We start from the raw sequence: 13,130 nt of genomic DNA, 5'->3' as shown, positions 1-13,130 counted from the left end.
GACTAAGGTCTTTAAATCCTTCTTTCTCCCGGTTTGGATGGATTTCAGTCTCCCTCTGCTCTGCTCTAGCCCCTGCAGCCCAGGGAAGCCCACCCCAGCCCACTCCTCTCCTGAGGCTCGTTTTCCAGAGGGTCACAGTTCAGTGCCCTGATCCAGTGAAGCAGCATGCCAAACATTTCCCCCCCAGCCCATCCAGGCTCTCAGGGTGAACATGATCCCCCCCCACCAGACAGGTGCTGAGCCCCTCATGGCCTGTGATCCAGCTGGATGAAAAACAAACAGGGATTAGAGCTAAGGAAACTCTCCTGTTGGAGCTGCAGAGTCATTCACCAAAGCTTAAGGGGAGGTTTTTTTTTGAAGGAAAAGGGATGAAATAAAGAAAGCAGCAGGGTCTGGAGAAGGAGAACAGCGGAAGGGGGGACACAAGTGGGTGGGATTAGGGCAGAGGAGCTGGAGGAGAATGTTGGCTCTGAGTCAGGCAAGGTCCCCTGCACGGAGGGGAGAAACACACCAGAGGTTTGTGCTCTCGCAGGGCAGGTGGATGCTGCATGTTCCCAGGAGCAGTGGGTTCAAGCTGCACATTCCTGGGGTCTCCTCACCAGGCCCCCTCTGGCTGAGCTCTCCCACATCCACCCTGCAACACTAGCTCTCTTTTCCTCTGTCCCTGGCACACTGTGCTGGGGTGTCTCCCTTTCCCTCAGCTGCCAGTTCTCCCCAAATCCTCAGGAATGCAGGAATAACCTTTACCCCAAAGTCAGCGGCGAGCAGCGACGGAGCAGCAGGCAGATCCGATCCCAAGCCAAGCTCCCACGGTCACTCAGGACACAGCAGGATTGCAAGGACACTCACAGGAGCTTACACCCCCTCAGGAACACCCGCCAACTGAGGCAGGGGGAATATTCAGAGAGGAACTCAAGGTAACCCTGCAGCACTAGCACCCTCTGCACAGCAGCGGGTGCTCGGGGACCATTCACGATGCTGGAAAAGCTGTTGGAGAAATTGGACACTCATCCTACTTCAGAAAATAAACAGAGAAATGTCACTCATTGTCCAAGTGCTATCAGCACAGACGCTGTTGTCAACAAATCAGAAGTGTCTAGGAACAGCTTGAACAACTTTTATTATTTTATTTTTTTTTTAAAGTGCTTAAAACGTAAATAACAAGCTCTTTATAAACATCAGTTGCAACTATTAAAACATGAAACACACAGAACCTGCTTCCTGCGTACAGGGAAATCAACAACTCCTAAAACCCCAACACTCAATCTCTCCTGGTTTTGGGATGTTTTTCCACCCCATGTCTCTTCCACAAGACACACGGCGGCTTCTCCCCAGACAAGGCATAAAGGCTGAGTCTAAGGTGAGACTTCAGTACCCACGTCCCTTCAGGTTTGTTCCAGTTTAAGGATACACCATGGGAGGTTCTTCTGGCTCAGGACCCTCAAGAGCCAGAAGAGCCAGTCAAGGCGAAAATAAATCACTTGGCCAGAGTTCTTTAAAAGCAAGAAGCCCAGCTGTGGGCTGACAAGAAAAGCAGAGCAATGGCTGTGAGCAACAGTGCCCTGTGGAAGAGCTCGTGAAACAGCCTGAGCCCAGAAAGACAGACCAGGAGGCAAAGGAAAAACACGAGACAATTCTTGTGGCTGGGTTTAAAAGGGATCCAAGTGCAAAGCTGCTGCTGGCCCATGAAAACCCTTGTCTGCCCAGCTGAGCAAAGAGCAAGAGACCTGAGGCCCTTGCTCTGCATTCTGACCTGAAGAGCTGCTCACCTCCCTGGGTCTGCCAAGAAATCACTAAATATGGAAACCTGGGACATGAGCAACTTGAGAACGTTTTCCCCCCCCCCGATTCTTTTCCTCATCCCCCTGCTATGAGAAAACATCTGGGTCCTCAGAACCAGTTCCCTCTCCTAACTTAAGATGTTTTAACCAAGAAAGTCTACTTCTGTGCTGCTGTGTGGCAGGGCCAAGCTGGTTATGCAGAGAATAAAGACACTGGTGGGGGAAAGAAACACATCTGCAGGACAGCAGGGTGGAAAAACAGAGAACAAAGACAGAAGCACCTTTAAGATGCCTTTTCCTAAGCAGAAGTTGTTTGTTGCTACCTCTGGGCTTCCAGACAGATGTGAAACATCAAGGCAGCCTTGGCTGTCCTCACCACTTGGTTTTTTTCCCCTCCCTGGTGTGTGGTGCCAAGGCCTCCATGCTGTGCTCCCACCTTTGAAGATGTTCTGCTGTGGCAAAGCCAAGGCAGGGATGTTTTCAGCCCTGTTTGCTCCTGCCTCCTGGGTGGAAAGGAGTGGTGGGGCTCGTGCTGCTCCACTGCCACCGAGGCAGAACACGGGAGGGGGCAGGTATTGCTGAGAAGGCCACACATCCCCTAGGACCTGCTGGAGCTCCGAGAGTCACTTGGGTTGATAAAGTGCAAAACATTCAAGCTTTGGAGAGAAAAGAAAAAAAAAGGCAGAGCTGACTAAGGCAGAGAGGGGATTAGGGAGGCGGTGAAACACGATGGAAGAGGAGGGGGAGAAGGCAGGGGGGAGGTGCAGCAAGATCCTTACCAACACTGGCACTTGTGTGTGGGGAGCCCCTACAGCAGAAGCCCCAGGAAGCAGATTATTTTTCAGGGAGCAAAGAGCCAGTGTGAGATTCCAGCCCCACACCTCCCTCTCACCAGTGCCAGCCCGACAGGAGCCTTCACAGATCAGTACTCCTGCCCCTTCTCCCAGCCCTCCTTCCCACCCCACGCTGCTCTCCTGATGCTGGGCTGCTTTCTTGCTGCCCACAGCTCCTCCCAGCCCACTTGCAGGAGAGCTTCTCCACCAGAGATACGTGCCCAGAAAAGGAGGCCAACTCTCAGGCCATGGGATCTTTTGATTATATTGGCAAAGGGAGGTTTCTGGTACTTTCTGGAAGGAGAAACACCTTCCCTCAGACCATCAGGTCTTACACCACCAAGTCCCTGAGACACACAGAGGGAGGAGGAGCACAAAGATGTGTGTGGAGGAGTGTGAAACCCCAGATTCCTTCCTACAAGGGGCAAAGGCAGGTAAGAAGGAAAGGCTGGTGACCAGGTAACAAATCTCCCTCCTCATATCATGTTCTACAGGCTAGACACTGCCAAGCACTGTCAATGCCAGCAAGACCAAGTCTCCTTTTCAGCTCTCACCTCTACAGCCTGCTTGCTTCTCCCTCCTCAGACTTGGGAGTGTGACCCAAAACTGTATGTATCCAGCTGTATTTTGTCTTGGAAGGTTCAGCCTGCACTTCCCCCAGTGTCATCTCTCCACACCTCAAGCTCCCGTGCAGACCTCCTGCCCAAGACCAAAAGCAACCTGAACTCAGGGATGGGAAGGCTCTGCCTTGAAAAAGGAACTCCCCTAGTTCAGACAACCAGGCAAACAGAGGGGAATGCTACTCAAGATGGGTTGCACTGAACTGAGAATTGGATTTGGGAGCCTTTTTTGGTAGGAAACTGCTGTTGCTCTATTGCAAAAGGCACAGGTTTTCAGTCATGGCATACATTGAAGAGCTAAGGAGAAAAGGACACGAAGGTTTTAAAAGAATCCAGCAACTTTGGGAGATGTACATGAGAGAGAAGACACGTGTCGAGACAGCAAGTCCCACACCAACTGCCCCCCTCTGCCTGCACAGGCACCTTCTCTAGCCAAAATCCTACAGAATGAGGGAAGGAGAAACATCCCCCCAACTCCCTTCCCACAGCAAAACCTGCGCCGTGCTCTGGTGGGCCCAGGAGCATCTCTCACCAGCCACAGGATAACATCATCTACGGCTGTTCAACCAGGTCCACGGGAGGCCTTTGGATGGTCACACAATGCTTAGCAGCAAGAAGCATCCAACTCCTGAGAGAGCTGGTCTACACCACCTAAGGTTGGCCCAGGCCACCAGAGACCCAAGGCCGGCGAGTGGACACAGCCCAACTCGAGCTGTGCCTGGTGCTAATACTGGCATGAAGGGGTCTGCAAGGATCTGGGAACTGCTCAGCTTGGGCAGAGGCTGGACGGGTGCCTGGCCCAGAGGGATGTCATGCATAGAGGTGGCCAGGCAGCCAGGCATCCTTCCCTGTCCATGAGCTTCAGTTCCCCCTGGCATTTTGCTGTTGCCTGGAGAAAGACAACACAAGGTGGGGGCTGCCAGGGGAGAGCAACTCCCGTGGGTGCAGGAGAGGGGGAGTGTGACACTGATTATAAAATTCAGCTGTGGTTGATACATAGAGGAATTCCCCCCCCAGGGCATGGTGGTGGGGGGTGGGGGGGTGTGAGAAGATGTCCTGCAGTGCTGATGGTGCACAGACCAACACTGGCCCTTCCCCCATGTGGTGACATCAGTTTTGAGCTGGGGAACTCAGCTCTGCGTGCACATCCAAAGAGCAGACACCACGTGGAGCCACACTGGCTCCAGTCCTTCGTGGCTTCCAACTCCAGCACTGTCCCTTTGTGTAGCATCTCCCATAGGGTCAGCACAACTTGGAGCAAGCTCTTCAGAGACCCTTCATTTGGGGGGACAGCCTCTTCCAACAGCAGCCCCTTCCCCTGCTGCCCTGCCGAGCAGACCCAGGGGACAGCACCATGCTGGCAGACCCTTGCTGAGTTGAACCATCTTCAGTGTCCTCAACCAGTGTTAACACCACCCATCAGCCAGGCTACACCACTGCAGGGAAAAGAGATGTGGAAGAGTGTGGGTAGAAGAGCAGCAGTAGCAGGATGAAGCCACGGGTGAGGTGGTCAGCTTCCAGCTCTCAAATGTCCATGAAGCACTTAAAGCACTGGCAAGATGAGTGCCTGAGTAGAGGCCACTTGGTCACAACGACAAGAACCTAAGGAGGCATCTGCCTCATGTGGTGGGCTCTGCTCCTCCCCATAGGGTGGAGGACAGTCCACCACCCTATAGTTCCCTGGAGCCAGAGCTGGGATAAGCTTGGGCTGGGAAGGAGCAGAGAACCTTTCCTGCTAAACTCTGCGAACAGAAGCCACTGGAGCCCTCTTGAAAGAGGAGGAGGGAGTGCAGGGATGTTTGCAGCGTGTTTATTGCAGAAGTGCTCTAGGCAGGTGATGCTGGTCTCTGGGGAGAGGTTACTTGGCCTTGCTTTCCCCCAGTGGGATCTGGAGGAGAGTGGGAGACTGTTCCATGATGCGCACCAGCAGCTGGTCAATGTAGTTCTCCAGTTCACGGATGTGCTCCTCCTTCTTGCTCAGCTCCTTCTCTCTCTGCAGCAGGAGCTGGATGAGTTCATCGTGGGTCAAGTGATAATACTTGGCTGACTGGTCCAGTATGGTGGAATCCTGTGGCAGAAACCAAGAGGAACATTCAAGCAAGTCAACTGAAAACCACTGCTCCCCTTAGCCTTTGCAGCAACAGCCAAAGCAATCAACAGTTCCTAGGCCTGTCTTTCCAGATCTGACCTGAGCAGCCTGAGACATCGTGCAGCCACCTCGTTGTGTCTTTAGGAAGCAGCTTTCCCACGTGCCATGCAGCCACCCAAAAGTACTGGAGACAGAACAACTGCCCAGACACCCAGGCCAATGCAGCCCTCTCCACACAGCTCCAGGTGACTGTGGAGCACGGCCACCTGCTCAGTCAGTCAGGGTTTCCCCAAAGGCTCTGTCAAACTTCTTTCACCCCAACAGAAGTAAGGGCATGGGCACAACAGAGCTCATTAGCCTGGCATAACGAGGCCTGGCATTAGCTACTCCCCCTCTCTGGAGCCTCCCCCTTTCCAGCCCTCTGGCAGCAGGTCTGGATGATGGGGACAAGAGAACGAAGAGCTGAAGAACCCCTCTGGAGCTCCCAGAGAGCCTTGGGGGAATTCACTCAGGTGAACCCCAGCAGCAGCATCTTTGCATGTTGGTCTGGGGAGGCAAACAGATCAGCTGTAGACACAGGGAAGAAGGCAGCCCCATGAGATCGTGTCCTCAGGCCCATCATGCAGGTATCCTGCTTGCCTCAACATGCCAGAGTTTGAAATACAGCCAGGCCAGAGGCACCAGAGTGAGGCTCCAGGAAGCACCTTCCTGCTGCCACTGCCAGGAGAAAAAACCCCTCAGACCTTCAGTCAGGCAGATGTCACATCCTCCACCTTTCATGCCTTGTGGGTAACCTGGCATTTACTCAATACTGTACAATAAAAACCCCAAATCAAAGCAAGAGGAGGGAGAAGAACAATGGGATGAGAAGGTCCAGAGGCCAGGTCATGGAGGAAGGGAGGCCAGCAGGAGGCTGGGCAGGACCTATCAAGGATGTCAGGGTTAATTAATACACGTGGTTCCCCTCACACTGTGGCAGGGCACCATCCCACCTCCTCCAACCCCAGTTTTCTGCATCTCTGTCACCAACTATAGAACATCTCAAACAGGTGGGAAACACAGCTCTCACCTCAGCGGTGGGTTCCTACCTTTGACTTCTTGGACTCCGTTTTCTCCAGGTGAGAGGAGGGGGCCACGGGCTGGACACTGCTCGTGGTGACTGTCTTCAGCTTCTCCAGGCCATTGCTCAGAGCTGTGGACAGGCTGGACCTGTGCTGCTGCTTCTTCTCACCAGAGACCTCTTGCACGGCAGCGCTGATGGGCTTCACCGCGTGAGGACTAAGGAGAACAAGGAGGTTGGACAGTCAACACCCTGCCAAGCTGGGGAGTGACACCACTGGCTCTCCCTGCTGTTTGGGTGGGGATGGGACCCACTTATCAAATCTAGTCAGCTCCACACAGCTCAGCCTGTGCCTGTGTTGCTCAAGAATTCACTTGCTCTGAGAATCATAGAATCACAGAGTGCCAGGTTGGAAGGGACCTCAAGGACCATCTGGTCCAACCTTTCTAGGTACTGCTCTAGTTGATATGAGATGGCTCAGCCCCCTGTCAAGCTGAGACTTTAAACTGTCCAGTGTGGGGGGATCTACCACTTCCCTTGGGAGACTGTTCCAGAAGGGAGAGAAGAGCCAGAGCCCTGCAGATCAGGCAGCCCTCAGCCCTCTCCAGCACCATTCCCACCCAGAGGTCGGATAAGGAGCCCCAGGGCATGTGTTTGGCTGAGATACAGAACAGGTCCCCATGCCCACAGCTATGCTGCTGGGTCCCCACTGGGCTCTGGGGGTTGTCACTCCCAGCTGCCAGGAGCTGGCACAACTGGGGGAGTTTTAACCCAGGTCCAACGTAACCAGGGGCTGGTGCATCCGTTGCCCAGAGGGACATCTGGGGACCACGAGCCCCCAGGAGTGTCTGGGGTCACCACTGATGCCACAGAGATGCTCCTGCACCACCGTGCACCAGTGCTGCCTCAGCCCAAGAGCTGGGCTCCACCTGCCTGGGAGACACCACAGAATTTGCCCCCCTCCACTAGGAAAAGGGAAGCTGAGGAGATGGTGTCTGAACACACCTCCTTTGGCAGTTATGGAGGAATTACGTTTTCATGTATTTTTGCCTCAGTCTTCACCCAAAGGATTGTTTCTGGGCTTAAACCAAGTGTGTTTGCTTTTCAGGGTGATGGAAAGAGAAGTGACCTGATGCTGCCTTCCGGCAAGGAACAGGCAGCCCCGTGCACCCCCTTTGGGATGAAAAGGTCTTAAAATCTACCCAGGAGCTCCACGAAGCCTCTGCACTCCTCAGATGGAGCAGCCACCCTGCAAAGGGTGATAATCCCAACTGCTGAGTCCAAACACCACCACAGGGGAAGGGGAACATCTTGCCCAGAGGAGCTCTCAAGCAAGGTGACCAAGTACAGTCTGTCTTTACCAATGAGGACCTCAGGGTGTTGGCAGGATGGGTTGTGGGAGGAGGAATAACACCCACAGTTCTGAGTGAGCTGTTAGATGGGCTGGGCAGAGCCCTCTCAAGTCCAGCTGAAGCTACAACTGCTCAATGGCCCTTTATCTCTATGTCAATAGCAGAGCAGGTGGCTTTCAACCCCGCTTCAGGTCAGAGATGATGGGTGAGGCTAGGACAATGGCAGCATCTTCACAGAAGGCATCCATCAGGTGGGTGGCCCAGGTCCTCAAGGCTGGTGTCCTCATGCCTTTTCAGTGGTGACAAGATCAGGATGTACCAAGCCATCTCCCCATTGTGCTGACAGGGCATGTCTAGAAGTCCTCTTCAACCATGATGATGATCTCTCTTGTCACCCATTTGCTAGGAGAGGACAGCAATGGTAGCCACTGACCAGCTCCAACAATCCAAAGGCTCAACACTCCTCATCAGAGCTGTCCAAGCACGTGGACACAGCCAAGGGTTCCCAGACAGCTTGAAAGGATGGAGAGGGATCCCACAAACCCGAGTGGGATTCCACTGACAGCACCAAGGGCTGGAGAGGGTTCTGCACCTCAGCCTCAAGCACTCTCCAGCCTGGACTCAACCCTCCACCAGCAGGCACCAGGTTACCAGTGATCCAACAGTTGGCTGGTTGTTACAAGGTAAAACGGGGTGAGAGTGAACCAGAACCAGACCATGCACAGATCCTGAAAAACTGCTCTTTCCCAAGTCCTTCAAGAAACCAGCAGTAATGACTCCGCTTGCTGGGCCTGCTGTTAACCTCCTCCCTGCCCCAAAATGAGAGGAGCTCACTGCAAGAGCTGGGGAAGTCAGAGCTACTCCAACTGCAGGACTTCTGCTGTTCCTTAAAACAGCGCCTGGGGAGGAGGGTGGCTGGGGAGCCTCCAGGATGGCTGGTCACAGCCAGGCAGCCCCAAGTGCCACTGTCACCTCATACACCCCCTCAGCCAGCACACAAACCAACACAGAGCTCGGCTCCAGGAGCCTGGCACCCCTCAGCAGGAGCTCTGCAGGGCACTGCCACAAACACCCCAACCATTTCAGACCTCTGGAGAGGACCTCTTTGGGACAACTCCACAGAATGGAAACCCGTCTTGGGATAGCTCAGATGCTTTATGACAGCAGGGAGACATTTCCCACTGGAAGGCTGGTCTCAGGCAGCTTTCAGCCCCACTGCAAGGGGGACAACATTCACCTCTGAAGAGCTGAAAAAGGTATTTTAAGGAAAAAAAAAAGAGAAGATCCACTATCTCATTCCTTCCTGCTGAGAGGGTGGTGGGTGCAAGGGCTCCTGCTGGGCAGAGCAGGGGATTTGCTCCTCAGTTTGTCCCTCTGAGAGGCTCCAAAGACATTCCTCCACCTGCATCCCACCCCGGGACTGCCGGCACCAGGTCATTCCAGGTGAGCAGAGGTTGCTTCACACCTCCCAGGCAAGTCTGAAGTCCTGATGGATCTGCTGAGAAGCTGGCCCTGCTTCCATCCACTGGTTGATGAATGTGAACTTGAGAGGAGCAATCAGCTGCTCACACTGACAGCCCTGGGCAGTGCCACATCTCTCAGGGGACACAGGTCCACGATGGAGCTCAACAAGTTCAAGATGAACCACCTCAGGGTGACAGTGGCACAGCCACTACCCTCTCCCTGAGCAGCCCTAGAGTCATCACACCCTTATGGCTGGAAAAGACCCTTAAGACCATTGAGTCCAACCACAAACCCAACTCAATCAAGTCCAGGGCTGAACCATGTCTCTCAGCACCACATCCACGTGTCTTCTAAACACCTCCAGGGATGGTGAACCCACCACCTCCCTGCACAGCCTGTTCCAATGTTTGATAACCCTTTCAGTGAAGAATTTTCTTCTAACATCTAATCTGAACCTCCCCTGGTGCAACTTGAGCCCATTTCCTTGCTGTGTCCCAGCACAGCTTTCCCTGAGGCTCCCGAGGTCACTGCTGAGCAGAGTGAACACCTGGGGAGATCCCCCTATGGCCACGTGGATACTAGGTCTTTGTCAAGGCATTAAAATACTACTCAGAGAGAAGGAGACAACAAATCCAAGGAAATCAGTCTCTCGTGGACAAGCTGCTGTGCCTGCAGCCCTACACAGCACCTGAGGGCCAGACCTCTGTGGAGAAAGGGGCTACAGGAGGAAAGGGAATGACTGAATGAATGGAAGGGGATCAGCAACTCGTCCCCCACGTCTCCCTGTGGATGTAGCAAGTCACTCTCCAAGCTCCAGGAGCTCCCACAAGGATAACACACAGATCACAAAGACCATGAAACCTCATTTTCAGAAGACAGTAATTCTGCTTGACATGGAGAAGGCACAAAGCAGGATGTGCCAATACCACCTCAGCACCCATGAGGTCCCCACTCCTGTCACCTACAAAAGCCATGGCAGGCTACAACAGTCACACATCCCAGTTGCTGACTGATGGGTAAGGAGCTGCACAACTGCTGGGCACCTCCAAGGCACTGGAGTCCCCAAAGCACTGTCAGGGGCTGCCCTTTAGGTCCTACCTGTACTGGGAGGTGTGCCCAGAGACACCTTCCCACCATTCCACCCTTCCCCAAGGAGCAGAAAGTGAAGCCTCTGCACACTTGATTGTTGCAGCTGATGCTCTGAGCACCCACCTCACCCCATCTGCACCTGAGAGCCCTCCCTGGCTGCAGGAGAGTGGGGAAGGACCTGTAAATGCAATCCCAACATGTCCTCTTCAGGACTCTGAATTCCTCTGCTGCATCTTCAAAGCTGAAGCTGTTCCAGGAGGACACAATGTCCCAGCTCTGTGACCAGGCAGGAAGTGCTGGTGTCACTCAGGTATACTGGTCTGCCACTTGACTTGCCCTCTTGAACATGATGGCCAGCAGAGAGCCACTGTGGCCTCCTGGGAAGAGGACATGGGTCCCCACACCCAGATTCCATGCCTCCCAAGGAGGACACACAACCCCAGCACACCAGACTCTCAACAATCCACATGAGGTACCAGCTCTTTCTTTATCTGATGGAAGCGAAAGACACTTTTGACCCAGCTAAGCCTTAAAGCCTGTTCCAAGTTTGAAGTCTTTCCTTCCACCTCTTTCTTACCATGTACTTCTTTGTCTACATGCCACTGACCAGCCTAACAGGAGATTCTTCTAGGAATAGCAAGCATCACCATGGAGACCCCAAAAAAGTCCTTCCACCTTGCCTCTCTGCCCCCATGACAATTAGTCATATCTCCCCAACCTTATAAATTAGTGCAGATCCTCAGAGCTTTCCAGAGAGACCTCACTAACTCTTCAGAGATTCTTGAATCACGGCAGCAAGTATCCAAATCATCCATGTTTACAGGTAGGGAAACCAGAGGAGATGTTTGAGGACTTCTCAGATGTGTCTCATGACAGAAGCCAGCACCGACATGACGACCAGCTCTTTGGTCCAAGGCCACATTCCTCCCATGAGTCAAGCTTTGGGTGGATGCACAGTCAAACCTGGAGATGACTGTACTATGCACTAAGAGGGTCCTGGGACTACACTTCTCTCATTTTACCTTTGGGTTGCAGGACACTTCTCTTTCCACGAAACACAACAAGCATCACCAAAGTCCAGAAGGTTTCTGTCTACCTGAAATCTGCAGATTTAACAAGGTTGTCCATAAGAACAACCTGAGGATCTGGCCTCAATAAATTTTACAAAGAAAACAAAAATTTTAAAAATCACCTAGCAGACCCACAGCTGCTGGTCTTTGCCCCCAGGGTCATGTTGCACATCAAACCCTGCTCAAGCCAAGGAGGGAACCCCATGCAAGGAGGGCTGGAGCTCAGCTAAGCTCTGCTGTCCTCATCCTCCTGCCCTCTCTCTCCATGAGGACGTAGCCAATCTTGGTCAGATGGATTTTATTATTTCAGTGACCCCGTGAAGCTCCATTTGCCTTTTGCCAAATAAGTCACTGCTGGGAGACCCATGTCCCCATGTAAACCCTAAGAGCTTGATCCTTGGTGCTTGATCCATGGCCCTGCCCAGTCAGACCAGGGGAAGGTGCACCAGGAAACCTGGATGGACACAGAGCAAGACTCCATGCCCTAAATGCAGCATCCTGCTCTGCTTGGTGGCTTCTCTACAAGCCCAAGACTGACCTGGGAGGAGGAACAGCCCCTTCTTTCCTCTGATGCACCACCACAGTATCCCACCCCCCTTCCCATTATCCTCAAGGATAAGTCCTACTTGCTTCATAACCAAGGGGCATCTTGGCAGGAGGGAGGGGAGAACAGCAGTTTGACACCACCTGGTGAAACTACGTGGGGGTCTTTTGGCTATGGAGGGAAGAAGGTTTTTAGTACCTGAGGGTCATTCCAAAAGGAAAGAAACCAGAGCTGAAGTAATGAAAAGGGAGGGGGCAGCAGCTGCACACATGCCATGGAAGAGATTCATGAGAGCATCAACAGCTGGAAGCTCTCCTGGCAGACATGGAAAGGCACCTATGTTGCAAGCACAGGGAAGATGATGGAACCAGAACCAGCGCGGAGTGAAACGCGGATGCAGCTCCGCTGCGGCTGGGTGCTCAGCACGTGTCAAACCTTCTGCCCAAGTTCAGGGCAAACACAGGACACCAGAGGCCATTGCCCACCATGATCCCAGAGAGCCAAGGCTTCAAGCTGCTCAGGCTGGACTCTCTGGGACCACGGGAAGGCGAGGGAAGAGGACACCTGCAGCAACACACGGAGCGGCCTCCTGGGAGTCAGCGCAACCGCGAGCTGCCGACACGGAGCCGGGGTCCACTTACCGGGCCCCCCGATACGGGCAGAAGGGAGGACAGGGTTCACCTCGACCAAATCACACACCCTTTGCCTTCCCCCGGAGTGCTCACCTGGTCGTCTGCTGGCAAAAGGGCTTCTCAGCTGGCTGTGTCTCCCTGGGCAAAACCACGAGCGCTGAAGCTTGTGTGTCACCGGACTGCGGCAAAGGGCAGGGCTGGGCGGCTGCGCGGCTGGCGGCGGCAGGGACCCCGCTGCTCGGGGGGCACGCGGCAGGGGAGGGGAAATCAAACTGGTCAGGGTTAGTTGCAGCCACAAGGAAAGGGGTGGAGAAGGCCAAGGGCTGGCTGTCATGCAGGAAAGGAGGCTGGCCTAGCGGGTCCTCGGGGAGGTTAGTGGGCTGGAAGCCTTTCCCAAGGGCTTCCTTGGGGAGGGTGGTGAAGCTGAAGTCTCCCTGACCAAGCTTTTCGAGCAGCACAGCTTGGACAGGGAGGGGGTCTGGTGGCTTCTCCACGAAGGGATTGGTTGGGATATTTGGGCTGAGTGCTGGAGCAAAGGGATTTCTCGGGGATGATGAGTCCTGCTCGTGCCTCTCCTCCGCCCTGTCTGCCTCCCA

The 13,130-nt window shown here is 53.9% G+C and overlaps 1 protein-coding gene across 2 annotated transcripts in view; it reads right to left on the bottom strand.

Moving 5' to 3' along the window:
* Positions 1 to 1,095: 1,095 nt before the first annotated feature.
* Positions 1,096 to 13,130, bottom strand: part of RAB11FIP5 (RAB11 family interacting protein 5) — a 44,410-nt gene continuing 32,375 nt past the window's right edge. Inside the window, exons 5-7 of one of the 2 annotated variants that reach the window (XM_051617312.1) lie at positions 12,628 to 12,768; positions 6,412 to 6,601; positions 1,096 to 5,302 (exon numbers count right to left, since the gene is read on the bottom strand). In XM_051617312.1, coding sequence (XP_051473272.1) covers positions 5,093 to 5,302; positions 6,412 to 6,601; positions 12,628 to 12,768 — 541 coding nt within the window. In that variant the 3' untranslated portion in view covers positions 1,096 to 5,092. The remainder of the gene's footprint in view (positions 5,303 to 6,411; positions 6,602 to 12,627; positions 12,769 to 13,130) is intronic. The other variant, XM_051617313.1, reaches the window with a different exon arrangement.

Source organism: Apus apus, chromosome 4, assembly GCF_020740795.1.
Source record: "Apus apus isolate bApuApu2 chromosome 4, bApuApu2.pri.cur, whole genome shotgun sequence".
Classification (NCBI taxonomy): Eukaryota; Metazoa; Chordata; class Aves; order Apodiformes; family Apodidae; genus Apus; species Apus apus.
This window is presented reverse-complemented; position numbering and strand designations above follow the sequence as displayed.